Genomic DNA, 23,440 nt, shown 5'->3' with positions numbered 1-23,440 from the left:
GTACTATTGATGCACATAAAGTGCTGCCGCAGCCAAGAACACTGGAAGTGAAACTATATTCTGAACCAAATTGTATACCACTTGAGAGATTTGACTGTAACTAGAGTCAAATCGCTTATCTTTATGTTTCCAAAGGTAGGTTTGGGTACCATAAACAAAAGATAAATTAAAAAAATGAAAACAGAAGGTGTTGTTTCTTCACCTGACTGGCAATTCATAATGCACTTACCAGAGAGAAAACACCTCTTGGGTTCTGAAACCAATAAAATGTCAAGATATCTTCAAAACCTAAAGTGGAAAGTACATGTTTTATGTTTTCAGGGAAGAGCTGAAAATTAGCAGCGTACAACTGTACCAGAAAAGGAACAGTAGCAATAATGCACTCCTCCAGCCATCCGCTACCCCCTGCACACAGATAAATTTAAACCAGTCCCAGATAAGCATACTGTTTTGCAGACATAGACTTGTCATATTTTTAAAGCTGCTTCTCTTATTTTGAAGACTGACACATTCAGAATCAAAACAAAGAATGTTGGAAGGCTGCAGAAAATTGAAATTGGACATGATGGGAAAGGATTTGGTAAGTATACCTGTAGGTTTATTGCATATCCTTGTTGACATTTATATGCATATAAATCCACACCTTCAATTTTGAAATGCCTCAAATCTCCCTCAGGCGCTTTATGGTGCAGTGGTTAGAATATTGGACTAGGCCCTGAGGGATCCAGGTTCAAGTCTCTATTCCACCATGAAGCTCACTGGGCAACTTGGGTTGGTCACTTTCACTCAATCTAATGTGCCTCACAGAGCATGAAATGGGGGAGAGAGCAATGTATGTCACTATAAGCTAATTTGAGGAAGGGTGGGATATAAATGTAAAAAAAGAGAGAATTATAACATTGCCGGAACCAATGTAACATATTATGCATGTAGAGTGCTCAGAATAGCATGTGACTTGACTGTCAGATATTATGTAGGGAAAGCATTTGTGTGTTTTAAATCCGCATATTTTGATTTACACAAGTCTAAATGAAATCTATCAAGAAGAAATGTATTTTTTGCTTATTAAGACTATTTTGCTTCCTTAAGAAAATTGATTCTCTTTACTTGTATGTCTCATGAATTCTGTATTGTTTTCTCAGAAATTTCTCAAAATCCATTTAATTGCATGCTACTGTGTTATTAGATAACATTTTAAATTAGAGGGGGGAAGTTGAATCTGATTTCCACCATTTCTCCGCATATTGCTTCATTCTTTGCTTCATTTACTAACTTCTCAAACCAGTTTTTGGAAGAAAAAAAGATAAAAAGATTTAATCACGATGTTTTCCCCATAACTGTCAGAGAATGTTCAAAGCAAACTTCAGGACACAATCAATTTTGACATGTACCAGTACATTTCAAGAACCACTACTTTTCTTCAATAAATGACCCAGTTTCACCCAGATTTCCATCATTTATAAGTAAATGTCAGTATTTACCAGGCTGGAGTGAGGAATGTCCAGAACTGTGAGGGAATAAATTGCTTTTCAGACATTTTATGTTATGATTTATCTGAAGCTATTGCAGATATATTAACTGACTTATTTTATTCCAAGAAATCAGTGCCAATAAACAATCTTTGCAGTCAGAGGATATTCCCCCCCCCCATATAAACTTCTGCTGTGCAGATGTCATTTGAAATGGCAGGGCACTTATTTCTGGTTACATGTCACCTGCTCTATGGCATATATTGTAGTGAGACTTGTTTTCGAATTTAACTTGAAAATATGTATTACAGTTTGATTTGAGCTGCAGGTGGCACATCACTCTATCTACAGATGAGAAGTTAGCCTGTTATTTCAAGTGCCAGGCTACTGCATTGATCCAGAATAACATTTGTTCACAAGAAAGCACCCCAGAATTCAATTTTATGCAACAAGCTGGTATCTCTATCTGCAAGTAGATCAGCAAAGTACCCTAGTCTGCCATTCTCACACCCACCCACCCCATTGTGTCTGTCCCCTAGTAGTGACCAGTATATTTTACAGGTAAATGGTTGTCATTGATAAAAATTGGATATTTTAAAAGAGTTGGTCAACAATGGTTGTGCCACAGGGCTTAAAATAAAAAATTACCAGACCAATATGGTCAATGACATATTTTTCCAAGTTTACAATTAAACTGTTTACTATCCTTATTTATAAAGTCAGGAGTAGGCCTTGTGATTTACTGGTAAATATCATAATGTTCTGGCAGCACTGGCCACTGTAACCAAATATCTTAAGAATTCATGGTAAATGTTAACATTTGCTGAGTTTTTGACAATCACTGTCAAAATAGCCAATAATGTTTCTCATTTAGAAATTTTTCTCCAATTTTAATGTGTTGCTATGACTGAAAAATAAATTTAGAATTATGTTCTTCAGGTTTATCGGTACTCAGAGGTGAACATACTTTATTATTGTCCTTTCTTTACAGCAAGCGGCTGGTTTCTGGAAAAAGTAGAAATCACAGATGTGTCTACGGATGAATTATACTCCTTCAGTTGCAACCGGTTTGTTTCCCAGTTATTAAACTTGATCACAGCACAATCATAACCATGTCTACTCAGAAGCAAGTCCTGTTGAATTCAGTGGGGTTTACTCCCAGGCATGTGGGATTATTATTATAGCCTGAATGCTACAGATGGTTACAGCTTTCAAAAATAATAGTATCAGTAAACTGATACTATACAGACTAGAGAAAATATGCAACTTTCAAATCTTCCACATAAAAATGTATGTTGATGGCACTCCTTCTCAATCCATTTCCAAAAACAAGCAGACCCAAGGAAATGGGAAGAATCAGTATGCCCATTCGTCAGTCTACAAATAATCAAGAATTTGTTTCATTGGCCCTCAGTACTTCCCTTCAATTCCAATGAAAATTCTGTTTCACGTATAGAAAAGAGGCAAGTCAGTAATCCACAGCCTGGTTACTTAAACACATGGGGAAAGTGGAGTGGAAAATTTTCTTTTCTTTTATGTATAAATCCACAAGACAGGATCATAAAACTTAAGTATTTAATAATGCTGCTTCCATGCTCTTAGCTAGTACATGTATGGTTGCCTTGTGGTGATTTGGAAAACACACACACCATCTAAAGCAACTGCCTTCAGTTCCCTAGGGAGACCCCCATGCCATGGACAATTGCAGGCTTTAAGTCCATGCAAAAGGTTTTACATACATAGAGCGAGTAAATGTTAGAAGCAACATACAGCATAAAGAAGTGGCAGAAGAGTGTTAATTTTGCATAGGCACCCTACCGTATATGTCAACAACCCAAGGCAAGCTTGTTTCCTGATATGCCAGATTTACTCCACTCAGTAAATAAATGATATTTTATGTTTATTGGTTTATTTTGAAAGGTTTTGTGCTTGTTTGTAACTTGGCCTTGCCAGTTCTTCTTGAAGTCAGTTTAGGGATCATCCCTGGTCAATGGATCCATATCACTGCCTACTCCAACCTTCTCCCGCTATTTATTTTCAAATGGGCATTCCCAAATGTGGGTTTTAAGTGATGTATAACTATTCCACTGTCAGTACAAGGTGCTACCCAGGTTCCTTAAAATTAGAAACAATTCAGTACTCATGTAGTTTTATGTGTGAACCATCACTTCCAACAACAATGCGTATTTTCTTCACCAGGTGGCTGGCTAAAGATGAAAATGATGGACGTACCGTAGTGCAGCTTTCCGTGTAATTATGCACTCTGAGAATCCTATTTGAACATGCTTCCCCACAACATCAAGCTGATTGGGTTTATTTGTATTTTCTAATTGTGAAAGAACTATAATTATCACAAAGAAATATCAAAACAATACATCATATTTGAATATTCGAGTGAGAATGTTACCAGGAATTCTGAACACCTGTACCCAAACATGAATAAAGCAGAGATACGGTGTTGCAACTTGGTTTTGTAAGTTTGTTTTCCATCATTTCACAATATTTGGGATTTGTTCTCACCTTAAAAAAAGAAAAGTAAATGCAGTTTATGTAGTGAGGAATATATATATATATATATATATATATATATATATATATATATATATATCCCAAGGTAGATATTTTTAAATAAATGAAAAACACAAGTACTTTCCCGGAACTTGTTTTGCCCAGTCATTCTACTGGACCAAATGTCACCTTGATAACTATGGAAATTTCCTTGTGACCACATGCCTTCTGCTGCTATTGATGTGGTCTTGTAAAATAATTCCTTCTAGTTCAAATCCCAACAAGAAATTGTGCAGATCACTGTTTTCTAGATCTGGGAGGGGGAGCAGTTAGAAGACTGGCTTTTGTCTTTATGATTATACGATATTGCCTACTTTTAACTACTGTAAAGAGACTGTAGAAGTGGATAGTGCATAACAATATCTACTAGAAATTTTGCTTTTCTATCTTAAGATCATAAGAAGAGGCCATTAGTTATCTAGCCCATATCCTCCTCTCAGTGGCCAACCAGATGCCTTTGGAAGGCCTGCAAGGAGGACATGAGCGCAAAAACAGGGACCCTGCCCACCTGTGATTCCTGGCAATTGGCCTTCTGAGGCATACTGCCTATGACAGTGGAGGCAGTACATAGGCATCATTGCAAGAAGTTGCTGATAGCCTCTTCTCCATGAATTTGTCTATTCCTGTTTTAATAGCTTGTAAGTTGGGGCCCATCTCTGCCTTTGTCCTTGAAGAGTTTCTAAAAATAAATGGTTCAGAAGGTGCTACATTGACAAGTCATATTTTAACTATTGACAAGTCATACATTGACAAGTCATATTTTAACTATTTGCAAGTGCCTCATATAAGACCCAGATTTTTGATAACTTTTATTGTAAAGGTTCATTAAATGAAAGAGACAGTAACAGGTAAGGTGGTACAGTACTTGATTAGAAATTAAAATAAAGACTATTAACCCACTTGCAGATGACTTGCTTTAGTTTTAATTTGTCTCATAAATTATTAACTGTAAGACCTACTGTATAATGTCTTCTGATTGACTGAGGGAACAGGGTTAATTTAGTTCTCCAATGGTTCTCTTTGTGCTTACATTGCTAAAGTTTAGTCAGTATCAGTATTCATTACACAGAATCAGTTTGCTGTGATCTATTATGTGATTTGTTTCATTTAGAGTGTCTTTCATTGATAGTTTGTAATATTAACTCACCCTGATGCAATTTCTAGTTTATCAAGTGTAAATAATGCCTTCTTAATTTGTTTGCCTCAACTAACACTGAACAGCAGCTCCTAACAGCTTATTTGCTTATTCCTCACTCCTACACACATACAAGCTTGTGCTATTTATAAGAAGAAACCAGTTTTTTGAGGAATATAGCACACTGTTTTGAACAACCATAGTGAAAGCCGTGCAAAGGAACAGGCCTTTGCAAAGCCCATAAGAGGAATTACATAGGCCACTCCATTTTGCTGGTCCCAAGCAGTAGGTTTTCATGGGAAACTTGTTACCTGATGTCTGTTTGGATGCACACTTCCATTGTTCATTGTTTCCCTCAGTTGCCCATTGCAGTCTAGACAACACAGCAGCCACAATCTGGTGAATGCTTTAAACAATGCCAGCCCTACCATTAGGCAGAGTTACTCAGCCACCTCAGGCAGCAGTCCCTGGGCACAGGGAGCAGTGATGAAGTACTGGAAGTGCTGGAAGTGAACCGAAGTGTGTGCCTCATGGTCTACTCTGTACCCCTAAACTCATTGGCTCTCCTCAGATGTTGTCCAGGATTCAGGTTTTTTCATGATCATAATTTTCAACTTGAATTTTATTCTTTACACAATTTGGCAGCAAGTCTAATGAGATTTTCTTTCAGATTGCAGTAGATCCACTAATACTTGCCTACTGGGTGAGCTACAAATTGTTGGGACACTTCAGAAGCAAAACTAGATGACCCTCAGGGTCCATTTCAACTTTGAAATTTTATGATTTCATTAGCTGCAGTTCTTCAAATGGCATAGATCAGCAGCACAAAAACCAGGCAGATGTTCCTGTGGGTACGGACCAGGACCAGAGAGGAGGGAGGCTTGAGAAGAATTCTGAGGGGCAGATAGAGGGGCCTGCAGAGCCACATTCAGTCTCTGGACCTAAAGTTTTGTACTCTGTTCCAGGGAGTACAACCCCATCCAGCAAATGCTATGCAACTTGCCCAATTCAGTAGAACCCAACTCATCATTACAAGAAATCATTCTATGATTTCTTGGATTCGGTGTACTGAGACTTAGAACTACTCATGTGTACCATTATAATTCATTGTATAATTTTCTTTAAAAAGAAAGTAAACTTTAGTTTATGAAATAATTCCTGATTATAGTGTGCAGCTTATATGGCTGTCTACAAGTGTAACTCCAAAGTACTGAAGTCTTTTATCAAAATTCATTCAATGGAAGCATGAAAAATGAACACAAGCTGAATCGGCTGAACTGATGGAAGGTTGATTTCTATGTGAACAGTTTCCACCCGAGTTATACTGGTATTTGCTTGAAAGTATACCCCTTTGGTAGGGACCCAGGTGGCGCTGTGGTTAAACCACTGAGCCTAGGGCTTGCTGATCAGAAGGTTGGCGGTTTGAATCCCTGTGACGGGGTGAGCTCTCGTTGCTTGGTCCCAGCTCCTGCCGACCTAGCAGTTCAAAAGCACGTCAAAATGCAAGTAGATAAATAGGTACCGCTACAGCGGGAAGGTAAACGGCGTTTCCATGTGCTGCTCTGGTTTGCCAGAAGCAGCTTTGTCATGCTGGCCACATGACCTGGGTGCTATACGCCGGCTCCCTCGGCCAATAATGCGAGATGAGCGCGCAACCCCAGAGTCGGTCACAACTGGACCTAATGGTCAGGGGTCCCTTTACCTTATACCCCTTTGGTACCGGTATCAATGGAGGTTCCAAATAAATTTATTTAGGATGGCAGTTTGCCATTAATCACAAAGGAAATGTAAAATGAAAAGACCTTCCCCTGCTAAACTTTCAGCTAGCAGTTCATAATAATAATAAAAATTCTTTGGATTCTTCAAGCATGAGAGACAACAGTAAATTTCCTACTAGAAAGCTCTGAAATCTAGTCTTCAGCCAGTTTCTATAGAGACAGTGGGGGCTTTTGAAATGTTTATTTCTAGCCATAAATAACTTAGACAATGCTGTGCAAAAATGATACTTAGCTGCAGCTTCCACTTCATTTAAAGCAGACAGCATTCTTGAAGTGCTGATCTGGTAAAGCAGAATCCGCTAAGCATTCAATGCAATCTTATTAGAGAAGTAATATACAACAAAAGTATTGTGTGTTCTCACTCACTATAACACTACTAAAAAACTATTCTGCACTGAGCAGACCATATCTACCTCTGGCACGAAACAGAGTGTTCTCTCATAATCCTTTGGCAAATGTTTTCACATTTTGTGTATCAAATTAAAATAAACTGAATTATGTGTAGATGGTTATGTTGTGTAGTGGTATGGGGGAATAATAAATGCATATTGAGAGTAAAATGAAGGAATTATTTGACGTCTTGATGAAGTCATGGAATGAAGTCAAATTATTCAAAGCAGTGGCAGGAAAGTATAGCCCCAGTAAGCCACCCACCCCAAAACTCTGCTAGAGATTTAGGACATTTTATATTGTGGTGAGAAAGAGAGGCGAGGAGAGAGTACTAGTTAAATGTAATCATTTGAATATTCTGCTCAGCTAGCAAAAAACCATTCCATGCAACATGTTGTGGTAAGGGCTTTCTATGTTCTCTTAAGCTTAAAAAATGCTGCAAATGACAGCTGTTAAATGGCCACAGCTTCCCCACTACATTGAAAGTCATTTACTCCTACCCCTTGCCACAGGTAACATATTTTAAAGCATCTTTCCTATTAGCAAATTAAGTGAGAGAATGGGCAGGACAAAGACTAATGAGCTGGTGCCAGCAGTGTTACACATGTGGCGATCATTTCCTGTGCCAGGACTCAGCTCTGGAATATGCAGCAATTTATGCAAAGCATTACCTTTCAACACGTACAGAGTTGGATTTCCTCCTGAATCACTATACTTTATGCAGTAGGTTTTCAGGTCAGGGTCTTCCTTACAAGGTTCTGAGACTCCAAACAGTTATTTTTTAACAGAGCAGAAAGGACAGCTTTCTTTCTGTGTCAAAGAACAGCTTTGAGGGCAGAGGGTACTTTTCACCTTTATAAACAATTTTTATTAAGGATTTTATTGGTTTACCAAAGCACATGCATTGTCTCTTTTTTAGGTTGTAGAGGGGTTTTTTACATTTGAAGTGAGACATACAGAATAAAGTAGAGGGGAGAGGGGTGGTAATAGGCTACTTGGTGTATATGCAGGGTTTTTATTATGTCAGCATCTCTTGAGTAGGTTCTCTTTCTATTCGTTTACAGTGGTACCTCGGGTAAAGAACTTAATTTGTTCCGAAGGTCCGTTCTTAACCTGAAACTGTTCTTAACCTGAAGCACTTTAGCTAATGGGGCCTCCCGCTGCGCCGTTGCCGCACGATTTCTGTTCTCATCCTGAAGCAAAGTTCTTAACCCGAGGTACTATTTCTGGGTTAGCGGAGTCTGTAACCTGAAATGTCTGTAACCTGAAGCGTCTGTAACCCGAGGTACCACTGTATTATATTTCCTTGGTAGTGAGAGAGGTTGGAATGGCCAGGGCATGGTTGGTTGTCTTTAGCTGGCTGCAGTGAGATTTGTTTGTGGGGGGGGGGTTGGGTCAAGTTAGCCATATCAGTTCGTATGTTGGTGGTGGGTTCTTCTTGTTGTTTTGTTCTTGTTGCTGTGTATGTAATAAATGGGAGCCATACCGCAGTGAAGGTGTCCTCTTTTATCTGTCCCCGTGTCAGTTTCAATCTGTTGGTTAGCTTTTCTAGTAAGGCTGTTTCCCATACGATTTGGTACCAGTGGTCCATGTTCACTCCTGACAGGTCTCTCCAGTGTCTGGCTATGAGCTTCAGGCTGCTGAGAGTAAGTGGGTTATAAGCTCTTTATAATGTGAGTGGGCATTGGCAGAGGGTGTTTTTCATGGGGTGGGGAAAAGTTGGTGGAAATCTGTTGATCCACTTTCTCCACATCACTCAAAGCTGGCCTGAAACATTTTGGCAGCTGAGGTGAAGCAAAAAATGGCATTCTCTCAGCCAGGGAAGAAGGGATGATTGAAAACCTACATCGGGAACAAAGGTGGGGGGGGGGAGAATAAAAATCTACATCAGGAACGAGGGTGGGAGACCAGCAGCGCCTCCTAATTGCCAAGAGGCCACTGTAGAGGTGGCATTGGGGGGCTTCTGCTGAGAAGGCAGCAGATCCAACCTCCAAGGAGTGTGCCACAGCCACTGCTGCTACTGAGCAGTAGCAGATGATACATTCCTTGGAAGCTGAATCTGCTGTCCATGCAGATCCTGCCACCCAAGTCAGTCACCTCACCTTGCCTCATGTGTGGGTCGGCCCTGACATCACTCATAATTTTACAAACTTTTTTTTTAGGTGCTCATCATTGCTTTTCAGAAAGTAGTTTTAAGGAAAGCAGCATGATTCCTGTGGTTGTTGTTCATTAAACCGGCAGTTCTCATTTCTTCATCCTTGCAATCCAGTATCCAAGGAAAGTGCCCGTATGAAAAGGACTTTCTTTTGGATTGACAGTTACACTGTGAGGCATAAATGAAACAATGCTACTGTTGAAATACTAATTAGTCTTATACAGGGAGGCCAGTCACAATCTCTCTGTTGTGCAGTGACTTGTTGCTTATAAAATAAAAGGAATCCAAGCAGATGAACACAGAGAATTTGAAGATGCTGTAGGAAAAAAAACTTATAAAAGAGACACCTGTTAGAAAATGAGTTGAAAACAGAGAATTTGGATGTGAATTGGTTAACATAAACATTTGCAGAAAAAACATCAGGATGAAACAGATGCTTTCTAAATAAAGATAACTAGGGGGAAATGAAATATTGAGAACTACTAAAACAGAACAAAGCAAAATACAGAAAATAAAAACATGCCAATGCACCTTCCAAAACAAACTTCTAGAAGAAAAAAGCAAGATTCCCATTCTCACCTAGCCTTACTTCCCATACTACTACTCTATATATCCAGTAAACTGAAGCCTAGAGCAGGCATCCCCAGACTGCGGCCCTCCAGATGTTTTGGCCTACAACTCCCATGATCCCTAGCTAACAGGACCAGTGGTCGGGGAAGATGGAAATTGTAGTCCAAAACATCTGGAGGGCCGAAGTCTGGGGATGCCTGGCCTAGAGTTATGTGAAGTACCTCTGGCGTAGTCTTTGCACTTCTTCTATAGAACAAAACAGAGGCTGAAATACAAAGATGTTCATCCTGCTCTGGATAGAATTGCACTCCCCCTGAAAGAGCAAGTATGCAGTTTGGGTGAGCACCTTAATCCAGCATTGTCACTTGAGTCCCAGGTGGTCTTAGTGGCTTGGAGTGCCTTCAATCATGTTCATCTGGTTAACCAGCAGTGACCATCCTAGACAGGGGCAGCCTAGCACTGGTGATGCATGCTCTGGCAACCTCTCTGCGGGATTATTGTAATGTAGGGATGCGGAATCTGTGGACACCCAGGTGTTGCTGGACTAAAACTCCCATCATCAATGACCACTGACCATGCTGCTGGGACTGATGTGAGTTGTTGTCCAGCAACATCTGTGAGCCAATGGTTCCCTTAACAGCATAATGGGTTATATGTAAAGGTAAAGGACCCCTGACAGTTAAGTCCAGTCGTGAACGACTCTGGGGTTGCGGCGCTCATCTCGCTTTACTGGCCGAGGGAGCTGACGTTTGTCTACAGACAGTTTTTCCAGGTCATGTGGCCAGCATGACTAAGCCGCTTCTGGCAAAACCAGAACAGTGTGCGGAAATGCCGTTTACCTTCCAGCTGGAGTGGTACCTATTTATCTGCTTGCACTTTGACGTGCTTTCAAACTGCTAGGTTGGCAGGAGCTGAGACTGAGCAACAGGAGCTCACCCAGTCGCAGGGATTAATTGAGGAGGAGAACCACACATGCCGCCTTGAGCTCCTTGCAGGGGAAAGGTGGGTTATAAATGCAAATAATAATAATAATAATAACAACAACAACAACAACAACAACAACAACAACAACAACAACAACAACAACAACAGCATTGATCTGTCACTACAAAAATGACTCGAAGTGACTTCCAATAATAAAAGCATATGTGATACAAAAATTAAAAGACATCCAAAATATAAAAGAACATCAGCTGAACATCAGCTGTACTCATCCTGCAATAAAATAAAAGGGCAAATCCTATCCCATGCTACTAAAAGACAAACACCAATACAGGCTTGGGTATCATCAAAACCTATGATCCCAACGAAAGGCCAAATACTTGAGTGTACAAGGATGTCTTTGCCTGTTACCTAAAAGTTGATAATGATGGAGGCTGGTGCATCTCTCTGGGGGGAGAGCAGTGCACAACTAGGCAGTCACAACTGAAAAGGAACTTCTCATGTGGCCACATTTTGCACTGTACATGGAGAGGGTACACAAAGATGTGCAACACAGGTTCTGGGAAGGTTCATGTAGGGAAAGGTGCTTGGTCTGTGTGCCAGTATTTCCCCTTGAGTATGCTCTTTCATGTAGTTGTTATTGGTTGCTGAGATACATGGTTGTGCAAAGACACTTGCATATGGTCCATATAGAAGGCTTAGTTTCTAAAACTAAGAGCAAAAGTGGTACTGAAGCCAATACTTTCTAGAATCTGTTCCCTGGACCTGACACCCTGGCTTTGGGTGCTATGAACACAATACATTTATGGAAGTAGCGCCCTTTGCTACTAAACCCAAGCCTGTCAGGCATCAGGCAGCACTCGGAACATGCTCAGAGGCAGGCTCATGTTCCAAACCCAAATCCTAATACGGCTTCTGCCACCCATTTGAAGGGATGCCGTGAAGAAACTGTGCAATATTCAAAATTATGAGCTGACCCCTCAGCTCCATCCGCCAGGTCAACAAGGTGCCTACGATGTGAGGAGTGCAATGAGCCGGAAAATGACGCGATGCTGGGTTTTCCCCTGTTTGGCGAATTGAGCTCCCCCGTCTCTTGCACGGGTCCAAGAGACCGGTCTAAGAGACAATGGGCTCTTTCTGCAAGGTGGGCGACTCTGTCCTTTCGCGCTTCGCCTGCCCGCCCACGAGCGACGCGCCTCGCCTTGCCAAGGAGGCGCTAATCCTCCGTAGCCTTTCTTCTTGTCAGCTGCGCTGTTGGTCTGGCTCGTCGTAACCGACATCCTCACGCTAATGTTCCTGTCTGTCTCCAATCCCCAGCAAATGGCCTCAGGCGGGGACTGCTCACTTGGCTTTGTGGAAGAGGGGATAAGGACGTCTCTTGTGCGAAGGCACTTCCAGCTGAAGGCAGCGCCTGGAAAACCCTCTCTCTCTGCTCCCGCGACTGCAGCTCCAGCCGTTTGATTCCAGCGCGCGCGACACCCCCCGTCACTCATCCCCCGCGTCCCCACCAGCGTGGAGCCGGCGCGCGGCCAAGAAAGGCTTTCCCGCGTCTGCCCCTCCTCCCGCCCTCGTGGCACACATACATAATGCATCCGTGTAACAGGAGGAGCAGGTCCCTCCTTGGGCATGGCCCGTCGCACGCGAGCCGCCTCCCCGCCCCCTCCCTCCTACCCCCTTGCGCCACCTGCTGCGGAAGACTCCCCCTCCTCTTCATCGCCACGCGGCGGTAACAAAGCACTGCTAATTAGGCAGCCGCCTGCGCGTCTTCGATCACTCGCCCGTACCAAGAAGGCGGGAAACTAGTTCCCCCCCCCACCTCCCCGCCCCCCCACCCCACCCCGCGAGCACCTGTTCCGCTTCATTGGCCTCCGGAAGGGCAACCACGGCAAGCGCGCGCTTCTGCGCGGATGGGCACCTGCAACTTCTCCCACGCGGTCACCTCAGCTGCATCTCCGCGGCCGTCTCGTCCTCGCTCGCGCCCGCCCAGCTTGCAGCCTCGAAACAGGCTCAGGGCCACACCATCACACCAGCTTGTGGCAGATATAGTCGTGGCACTAAACAGCCTAAGCGGGCAGCGCCAGCAAGTCTGTGGTGGAACTCTAGTACAGTATCTGCCTCTCCCTTCACGTATATACTTAGGTCTTTATATTTCCCACCCACCGAAATACCCCCCACAGGTGTGTTCCCGTCAAATCCCCCCGCCCAGCTTTGAGGGCAATCTTGGCAGCCCTTCCCATGTCCCCTAAACACAAGTAGCCACCCTTTCCCCTCCGCTCTGCGAAGCAAGGCAAGGCGGACTCCTCTCGCGCCCGTCCTCGGAACGTTTTCTGCAGACCACCCCTCAGCACTCTAGGCGATTCTTTCTTTCTCCCCTCAAATCCCCTCATCCTGTTGCATCGGCTGCTCGCGCCACAGCGTCCCCTCCCCAGTGCCATCGCCTGCCTCCTTACTCCCTCCCTCCTGGGCGCCACGGCTGCTCTGTGTGTGTGTGCGCTCTCTCGCGCGCGTGTGTATTGGGGAGGGGGGAGAGGGATGAGGTCATCCTCTTTCCCGGCGTCAGTCAGCTGGGTGGCGGCGGCGGCAGCGGCGGCGGCAAAGCGGCGGGGCGGGCCAGGCCGAGGAAAGGATGCTCTGCTTCGAGGACCGCTCCCCGGACTGCTCGCGCCTGGGGCTGGGCGGGTGAGCGGGTCTCCCTGCAGGCAGGCGGCGCTCCAGCAGCGCCCGCAGGCGCCGCTGGCCCAGCCCCGTCAGCGCCCCCATAAGAGCCGCCAAGCGAGCGGGTTGTCCGCGGCGGCAGCAGCAGCGGCGGGGGAGGGAGGGGGCGGACTCAAAGGTGCTCCCGGACGGGGTCCCTCTCCCTGCCGCCGCCGCCTTCCAGCCGCATCATGGCCGCGAAGTCCGACGGGGGGCGGCTGAAGATGAAGAAGGGCAGCGAGGTGGCGTTCACGCCGCTGCAGAACTCGGAGCACTCGGGCTCGGTGCAGGCGCTGGCCTCGGGCTTGCCCTCGGCGGCGGCGGGGCCCGGCGGCGCCGAAGACGACGAGGCGCCTGGCGGCGGCGGCTGCTGCACCTCCGGCGGCTGCCGCTGCTGCTGTAGCGGCGGAGGAGGAGGCGGCGGCCGGGCGGCCGGGGGCTCTCGGGGCTCGGGCGGCGGCTCGTCATCGCTGTGCCTGCGGCTGGGCCGGGAGCAGCGGCGCTACACGCTGTGGGACGGGCTCTGGATCCTGGCGGCCGTGGCCGTGTACTTCGCGGACGTGGGCACGGACCTCTGGCTGGCGGTCGACTACTACCTGCGCGGCCAGCGCTGGTGGTTCGGGCTGACGCTCTTCTTCGTGCTGCTGGGCTCGCTCTCGGTGCAGGTCTTCAGCTTCCGCTGGTTCGTGCACGACTTCAGCAGTGAGGACGGCGCGGCGGTGGCTACAGCGGCGCCCGGCTCCTCGTCGGCGGGCGGCGGCGGCGGCCACGGCGAGAGCAAGCTGCTGGTGAGCAGCGGTTCCGCCGCGGGGGACATGGACGCCGGCGCTCGGCCCGGCACGCCTCAGAGGCAGGCGTCCAACGCCAGCAAGGGCAACGCCACCAACAGCACCAACAGCAGCAGCAGCACCAACGCCACCACCGGAGGAGCGGCAGGGGCGGGCGGCGGCATCCGGCCCCCCAAGAGCCGGTCCGCCTCCTGCGCCTTTTGCATCTGGCTCCTGCAGTCGCTCATCCACATCCTGCAGCTGGGGCAGATCTGGAGGTAAGGCACGCGCGCTCACCACGCTCACCTTCCCTGAGCTCCCTACAGCCAAGCTGCGCTAAGGAAGGCGGGCAGCCGGGCCTTGGTCGCCTTGCAAAGTGTCCTAAGTGGCTCAGAGCCGGCGACTTTCATAGCCGGGTCTGACGCCGAGGCCTGGTTGCCTTAACTCCTTGACAGCTCTTGAGGAGGCGGGGTGGGGGCCCATCACAGTCTGCCCACCCCGCGCTTCTCCAAGGGCAACTGTCTTGTGTCGTGCGCCTTGAATTCTGTGTGTGCTCGCGCGGGTGTGTCAATGCCCGGGCTTGAATTAACTGACCCGTCAAGCATCGATTCCTTGCGTGTGGTTGCCAGTGCTGCCACTTCGGGCTTTTCAGGAGCGGCTGAATAGGCACACAATGGAGAGATGGCATCCACGCCCCTTAGGAGACTCGTTTGTTTTTGCACTGTTGGGCTGCGTAATGCTGAGACCTCGCCTGTTTCCCTGCTTATCTCCTGAGCTTTAAAAGCAGAGGTGCGCTTGGGGGGGTTAATATTGGGTGGGGTCATTCCAAATTCTGAAGCGGAAATACCATATCACTAGGATGATCCGTGTGTCTGCTTAAAAAGGAGCACACGCAAATTCCAGCTCCAGCTTCCATTGACTTGCTAAGTCACAAGGCGTTATTTCTGAAGCTGTTACTTGTTTAAAAGTAATATGGGGAACAAGCACATGGTTAGTTGATTAAGGGTCCTATGGCTTTGGTGCCATAATGTCACCTTATGAAAAGGTATATGCAATAAGTTTAGAGAAGAGGAGCATTGTAAAGGACTGTAGTTTCAAAATCCTGAATAGGTGTTGCAGACTGCACATTTACTTGGCACTCACTTCTGAGTAAAGGAGGACTGGGCTGTATTGTAAGATGAGTTTGTCAGCAGTCTTTGGTTCTCCCCGCGAAATAACAGTGTTCGCATGCGCATCTTGTTAAGTCACTTTGAGACCAACAAATGGAATTTATAGTAATAATAAACTAGCATTCACTTTAAAGTGTAATAAAGTATTTGGACAAATTTAGAGAAATGTTAATTTAACCTCTGCATTAAACTATTGTACTTTTTAAAAGGCTCCATGTAACATCAGGGGTGTGTGTACTTGATCAAAGTAGAATTCAAGAACCTTGGTTAAGCCTGAAATTGTGATCCAGCTGAAATGACTTCAGATTTTATTATGGGACTGACTAGGATCAGTGAGTTTCCTTTCTTAGTAGCTATGAAGGACACTGCATAGCTGCACTGCCTGATTGAATCAATGTGTAAAAAAGTGTTAGAGCACTTAAAAATAGAGGACTATAGCCACTTTGTTCCTGGTTGGTGTTTTACTTAATTCCGACAGCAAGTGTTTTTAGTGATTTATTTGAAAATTGAGGTGGAATGGCTGCAGTGAATTTTAACTGATAGTTGGTATTTGTTTTTTAAAGTATATCTGAACCTGTATATAGAACTATATAAAAAGTAACACATGATATAGCTTACAATTGATGATAATATTGGAGATTCTGGCTTAGTGACTAAAGGTATATTTCAATAAATCTTTGTGTTCATGGATATTTTCTTATAATGTTTCTGAAGGAAGAGAATATTTCTAAAATTCTGCTGTAACATAATATGGAACTTCTTAATTCCGAAATGACATCCACCTTTATCTCCATTATTTCTATTTTAGCCAAATATCTCTTTACAGTATTAAACTGGCCACACCCTATTGCTCACATACTTTGGTTATCTGGACTGTAATCCAGATAATTGATTTCAAAATGTTGTGTCATGACCTGGAAGAAAGAGAAGGGCTATGTGACCTGGGTGAGCACAAAGCAACTCACAGTTGTTTAGGACACCTACAGGACTTCCAGGTGAGAATTTGTTAAACTAGGCGTGCTCTGTAGCTAAGGTTGTACAGCAGGAGAGGGGAACTGGATTCAGCCAGTGGAGGGGATCCAGAACTCCCCCACCCTTGTGGGCCGCTTTGACAGGTGGGTGGGGTCAGCCACCTGTAAATCACCTGGCACCACCATGACTTCAAAGGAAATAATCAGGAGTGAACCCTAAGCATGCTCCTGATTCCCCCCCCCCAATTGCAGGCATATCTTGAGTTCAAGAAGTGGTTGCAAAGGAACAATATTTCTTTGTAGCCACCTCTTCAAATCAAACCACACCTGCAAAGGAAGGTTTTAACTGCAGAGAAAACATGTTCTTTTGCATCTCCACTCAATTTATGGACACACAAAAAGAACCATGAGCATTTTCTAGCGATGCTCACACCCCTTCTTCCCCTGCAGTCAAAGGCCAGCACTTTTTAAATTTTCCTGCCACTGAGCAGGGTGTCAGTAAAAGATACCCAAATCTTAAAAGCACTGACGTTTAGCTGCAAGAGGAGCGGGGGGAGTTTGCACTTGATTCTTTTATTCCTTTGGCCATGGACTGAAATTTCAATATGTGCCTTTAACACTTCCATATTTGATATCATATATGATTTCAGCCCTAGCAAATGTAGATGGGGTTAGCCAAAATGATCCTCCAAAGCTGGCGAGTCTCATTTGACCCATGGGCTGAAGATTCCCCACTACTGTTGTATGATATTGAGAAGATAGCACCATTGTTGAATGCTAAAATTGGAAACTACATGCAGCCTTTGATACACTTTAGCATTGCCTCCTCGTTCTTATCTGAATATCAGCTTTTATTTTAAAGACGAGGGCTTATTACTTTTCCCACTATGAGAATCAACACTATTTTTAAAAAGCACATATTTACACACTTTAGAATTTTGATATGTGCATTGTTTATCATTTTTTCACCAAAGATAGGCATTAATAGTTGTTTTTTAAAAACTGCATGAAAAGCAGATTTATTGCAAAGCTTGGGGGGATGTTTACATATGACTGAGGTTCACAAGTAGGCATTCCTCATCATTTTAAAATTTCATATACTGTATATATATCCATTCCATGTTGCAGGATATTTTGGACTAAAAGGTCTATAAACTAAACAGAATACTATATTGGACCCCGTTTGGTAAAGCACATGAGAATCACTAATAAAAATATTATTAAGAACCATGTAGATACCTTGGAAATCTAGGCTGAAAATTGTTTTATGTGATATATTTAATATGTATTAGTTATTATTACATGTGCAGACGAATTATTCTAACATTTGTTGTTGTTGATGATGATGATGATGTTGTTGTTATATTGGCTCTATTTTCTTCTTCTGACCACACTTGGTGCACTTAACAGTCAAGCAAAGCCTAGTAAAATAACAGTTTGTCACTTCTCATTTCTGTGTTTTTCCTGCTAACATTTCCTGGCCTTAGCAGTAGGACTGGAGGTGCTGTGGGTCATTTAGAGAAAATGGAAAAAGAAGAATATCAGCAAGGATTCAGGAGACAAGCATTGATATTTCCCATCATCTTAATGTACTTGGAACTTTGGAAGTTGCACAGGATATGGTGAAAAGTACTTTGCACTAACAGAACAGGAGAGCAGCACTGGCCAGTGAGGTGGGTCTCTGGCTGGGATCCAGTAGCAATCATCCAGCACAGCAAAGCTCATTCTTACTAGTAACTATCAGGAGTCCAGAACCATGTGAATGCATGGTTGCTGAGTGACTAATAGTTCCTAGTGTCAGAATTGGCTTCCAACATAGGTGGTGGTGCTAGTCAGACAGCAACCATGTGCTTCCACGGTGCTGACTGAGACACACCCTGCCACCTCATGACAGTTACCAACAAAGTGCAGCTTTTCCTCTCCTGTCTTGATTGCCCTGCAGGGGTGGCTGATGATTTCCTCCAGCAAGACACCTCACTGGCTATCAGTAGGCACGTGTGAATCCCTATCCCAACTTCCTGTGCATAGACTGAATCTTTGCATGCAAAAGTAAGATTTTGCCAGTCTATCCTCCCCTGCCCTTGTGCAGTGAACTGCATGTTGTTTTGCACTGTTCATATTTACGTTTAGACATCTTCATTACACTTTCATTACCTAAAGAATCATGTCCAAGCAGTGCCTATTTTAATCTCAGTCAAACCAATTTCTTTTGTAAAGTCAATAGCCTGGGACTTTTTGGGACATACAGTTGCATAAATAAGAGTGGGCCATGTATATGTGACTTGTTGCCACAGCTACTAATGGTAAGAAATATTGCTTGGAAACAACAATGCCCGCATAACCTACATGCTTTATGAGTAAAATACCCCTTTTTTGCAGAGCAAAACCCACTAATTCATTCAAATGCTAATGGAGTATATATAAGACAAGGAAGAGCTTTAGTTCCAGGATACACTTTGAGGTGCTGAAACACATGGAATTTGTGCAAAAATGTGAAGAATTTTTCTGACATCCCTAGCTGCAACTGCAGATTTCTGTTGAAATGGTTGCAAGGAGAGACAGAAGGATGGCCGGGGAAGGAGGACAGAAGTAGAGAGGATATATATAATGTTCCTCTTCCCCACATTCCCCCTCTTTTTCCCCTAGAGAGGTAAATTGCTGGTTCTTTCATATATTTGCCCTCTCATATAATCTTTCGATAAAATATGTAATTCACTTATAATTGTGACATTTGTTAAGCCACTGAATTGTTGGAACCCATTTATTCTTGGTAATACAGCTAAGTTCAAATTTTCTTTACAAATATAAATGCTATTGTTGAAAATAGTTATGTATTTTTTAAAAAATTAAAGCATACTAATTGGGAATTAATGGGGTTTTTAATGTCGCATGCACAGGGTAATGCTGTGAAAAAGCTATTTAAAATGATTAAAATGAACATTTTACTAGGGTGCGTGGAAAGTGATGCCTGCCACTGATGACACTTGGTTTATGAATAATAATTAAAACTGCCTTCTTTGTGTTCTGCCTCTCATTTCTACAAATGTCAATGCTGAACTCTGGCATAGAATGCACAAATGAAAAGTTGAGACAGGTTTTGGAGGTGATCAGGGAGTTCATGTTCCTGCTATAGTCTGAATACTTGATACAGTCAGATAGTTGTTTTGCTTCAGCCGGGAGTCAGAGTCTATCACCTTATGGGATTTTATTGTTTATTCTTATCTTTTATCATCCCCTTCCTATTGAATTTCTCAGTATAAAGCTATGGATATTTAGCCAAATATATACATGTTGTATCAATGGTATGCGTACAGGCATGCAGCACTCTTAACTCACATCTTGTGTGTGCTATAACAGACTTACTGGAAATGAGAATCTACCCCATAAATGTGCTTTCAGCAAGTGCCGGAAGAAGCAGTTATTTCAATGAAGGTTCTGGGAAGCACAACATGTGCAATGATGCCATTTGGGAGTATTCAAATGGTGCAGGCAGGTGAAGGCATCTCCCTGTCTTATGGGAAGGTAGAGAGATGTGAATTTCTTTCTCTGATTTTCACCTAATCTGGCTTCTTCTCTCACCATATGTAAATGATTTTTCATAGAAACACAGAGTTGGAAGGAGGTTATCTACTTCAACCCCCTGCTCAATGCAGGATGCAACCACTGCATCCCTAGCAAATGTTTATCCAGTCTCTGCTTAAATAAACCCAGTGAAGAAGAGTTCATCACCTTATGAGGCAGTCTGGTTTTTCCTGTTAGCTAAAATTTGCTTTCCTGCACTTCCCCAAAGGCAGATCTAGTGGAGCATGACCAATTTGGTCGCACCACATGGAGAGCTTATGGGTTGCTGCAGCGGGCACCACAACTATGACGTTGAATGGGAGGTGAGAGGGCACAGCATTTTGGTGCTGCACAGGGCACCACTGAAATTTGAGATGTGAAGGTCTGCCACTGACTTTCCTTTTGTTCTTGTCCTTCTCTTTGGGTCAACAAATATATATATATTGCTACCATACCATAGAAAGCTCTAGCTACCCAGCCTAGCTCTGATGTAGAGATTCCCCCCTCTTCTTTCTGTTATTTGCAGTGGGGAATGGCTTCCTCAAAGTATATCTGCAGAAAGCTGCACCTGAAATTAGTTCAGTATAGCTGCATAGTATAGCTGGGGTGGGGGTTAGCAGGGTATGAATAGTGGAGAGAACATTACAAAGCCCAGCTGAGACTGAGAGTTACTCACTTACTTATCTTATACATACATACATTCTCAAAGTGGCTTCTATACAAAACAACAACAACAACAACAACAACAACAACAACAACAACAACAACAACAACTCCATAGCCAGACTAGCGTAACTTAGTACATACAGGGGCTGTGACGGCCAGGCCTGCCACTCACTCAAGTGTAAATAATGTTAATTATTTATTTTAAAGTGTATACCTTCCTCAATTTTCAAAAGAAATTCAAGGAACCCAATGAATTCAAATGCAACAACCATATTAAACTATATTCCTATTCCAACATTATGTTATAAAATCAAAATATTAATATATATCAAATCTGAACCACAACAACCACCAGAACCAAAACTTCAGAGATTAAACAATCAGCCAAATGCATCTGTAAGCAGCCACATTTTATACCAATTAGCTAAAAATAGTGCAGTGATGGGGCTTGGCGCATCTCACTTAGTAAGGTGTTCCAGAGGTCAGGAACTACTAACCTTGCCCTCCTCACTGGAAGCTGTGCCTCAGGGAGTGAGAGATTTAGAGCAGGGCAACAGATGTTGACAGAGCATGTGCAGCTGGACATATGAAGGTAAATCTTAAGGAACCCAGTCACAAGCATTTAGGTCTTTAAAAATTAAGACTAGCACCTTGAATTGAATCTGGAAACAAACCAAGAGTTCACTGTTAACTCGGCTTCAAATTTATCATGTATTTCTAAAGTAGGGGAATGGGTTGTTCATTTTGTTTCTGTATATGGGCATGATGAATTAAAGCACAGACCAATCATGGTTGGTCAATCTTTCCATTCCATTTTGAACTGTGTTTGGCTAAGCAAGTCATTTTTGGGACAGGGTGAGGACACAAAAATATATTGATTAATCCCTAAGCCCAATTCAAGCTGAATTGGTACTTGGGCATCACTGGGACTTGGACGTCACTGAGAATGCCACATAATCTGACTCCTTCCCTTCCATGCTCCTAGGAGCTCCTCAACCCCCTTCCTGGCTGCTTCTGCTAGTGCATCACCAATTCCTCCTGGCATTGCTGCTCCTTTTTTCAACAACAGCAACTGGCAAAGAAGGCACTCCATTCCTCTGTCCTTTTTCCTCTGTCCCTTTATCTTCTCCTTCTCCTCCTTCTCTCTCTCTCTCTCTCTCTCTCTCTCCCTCTCCCTCTCCCTCTCCCTCTCCCTCTCCCTCTCCCTCTCCCTCTCCATCCCATTCTCCTTTATCCCCATGAGCAGAAAATAATGTGTTTGTAGAATGTATATGAATGAATAATTTTCTTCTGCTCACAAGAATATCATGTATGCATATGAATGCACATGAGACTTTGCATTAGGGTGAATGTCTGAAACAGTCTCAGAAATAGATGTTGTATAAGTAAGACATACAGCGATCTGTGATTTGTGTTATGCACATTTTCTTTTCTTGCACAAGCCCCCATAGTTCTCCTAGTTCCCCTCCCATCTCTCTTCAGTAAGTTTGTGTCATTCTAATTCTAATTCTAAAACCTCAACATATGTGATTATTGCAAATTTTATTGAGTGAAGAGTCTGGAATTTCAAATCTTGTTCAGTGCAAAATCAAATCATACTAATAGTATAGATAAGACCTGTAGGTCTTACAGGTCTTATCTTTACTATTCCCCTTACAGGGGGAAACAAAGCAAAAGATTAAATAAATATTAAATATTAAAGTGGCAGGGGCTAATATTAGAGGAAGCTCCTCAAACAAGTTACAATATGCTAAATAAAAGAGCAGGTAACCAGTGAAGAAACCTGGCAAAATTAAAATAAAATAATTCAATATTTGAATAATGTGGAAATTATTAAGTATAGTAATAAAATTGTTCCTTAAAACTGATAAGGAAAAATATTTTCACGACTTTCTCAATTCAATGCATTATCTGGGGAGTATCATCTAAATTAGAAATAATAATGGCGTGCTGCTGTAATGCATGAGACGGAAGTAGGACCAAAGAGAGAGCAATCCCTGGGGCAGAATGGAATCCCCAGTAAATCTCTGAAGGCACTCAATAGCATTATGTAACCCTGATACATAAGGGACCTAGGGACACAGGTGATGCTGTGGGTTAAACCACAGAGTCTAGGGCTTGCTGATCAGAAGGTCGGCGGTTCGAATCCCTGCAACGGGGTGAGCTCCTGTTGCTTGGTCCCAGCTCCTGCCCACCTAGCAGTTTGAAAGCACATCAAAGTGCAAGTAGATAAATAGGGACCGCTCTGGCGGGAAGGTAAACGGCATTTCCGTGTGCTGCTCTGGTTCGCCAGAAGCAGCTTTGTCATGCTGGCCACATGACCCGGAAGCTGTCTGTGGACAAACGCTGGCTCCCTCGGCCTATAGAGCTAGATGAGTGCCGCAACCCCACGGACACGACTGGACCTGATGGTCAAGGGCCCGTTTACCATTACCCTTTAACCCTGATACAAATGGAGGGCTAGGATGAGATGGGCAGTACTAGGGAGCTTTCTATGTATGGAGCAGCACACACAGAAGGGACTAGAAAGGATGTGGTTGGGGACTAGTGAAACTCCTGAATTCAACTTTTAATGGGTGAGGATGTTTAAAGCACAGGGAGCTAA

The 23,440-nt window shown here is 43.7% G+C and overlaps 2 protein-coding genes across 7 annotated transcripts in view; both read left to right on the top strand.

Annotated features, from left to right (window-relative positions):
* Positions 1–3,933, top strand: part of RP1 (RP1 axonemal microtubule associated) — a 194,812-nt gene extending 190,879 nt beyond the window's left edge. For all 6 annotated transcript variants that reach the window (XM_060277834.1, XM_035125532.2, XM_060277835.1 and 3 more), the window contains 3 exons: positions 502–580; positions 2,461–2,536; positions 3,669–3,933. In XM_060277834.1, coding sequence (XP_060133817.1) covers positions 502–580; positions 2,461–2,536; positions 3,669–3,723 — 210 coding nt within the window. In that variant the 3' untranslated portion in view covers positions 3,724–3,933. The remainder of the gene's footprint in view (positions 1–501; positions 581–2,460; positions 2,537–3,668) is intronic.
* A 9,959-nt stretch (positions 3,934–13,892) lies between these two features.
* XKR4 (XK related 4) overlaps positions 13,893–23,440 on the top strand; it is a 113,724-nt gene continuing 104,176 nt past the window's right edge. Inside the window, exon 1 of the mRNA XM_035125926.2 lies at positions 13,893–14,746. Coding sequence (XP_034981817.1) covers positions 13,893–14,746 — 854 coding nt within the window. The remainder of the gene's footprint in view (positions 14,747–23,440) is intronic.

Source organism: Zootoca vivipara, chromosome 8 (genome assembly GCF_963506605.1).
Source record: "Zootoca vivipara chromosome 8, rZooViv1.1, whole genome shotgun sequence".
Taxonomy (NCBI): Eukaryota; Metazoa; Chordata; class Lepidosauria; order Squamata; family Lacertidae; genus Zootoca; species Zootoca vivipara.
The sequence above is the reverse complement of the archived record's forward strand: the minus strand, read 5'-3'. Positions and strand labels throughout refer to the sequence as shown.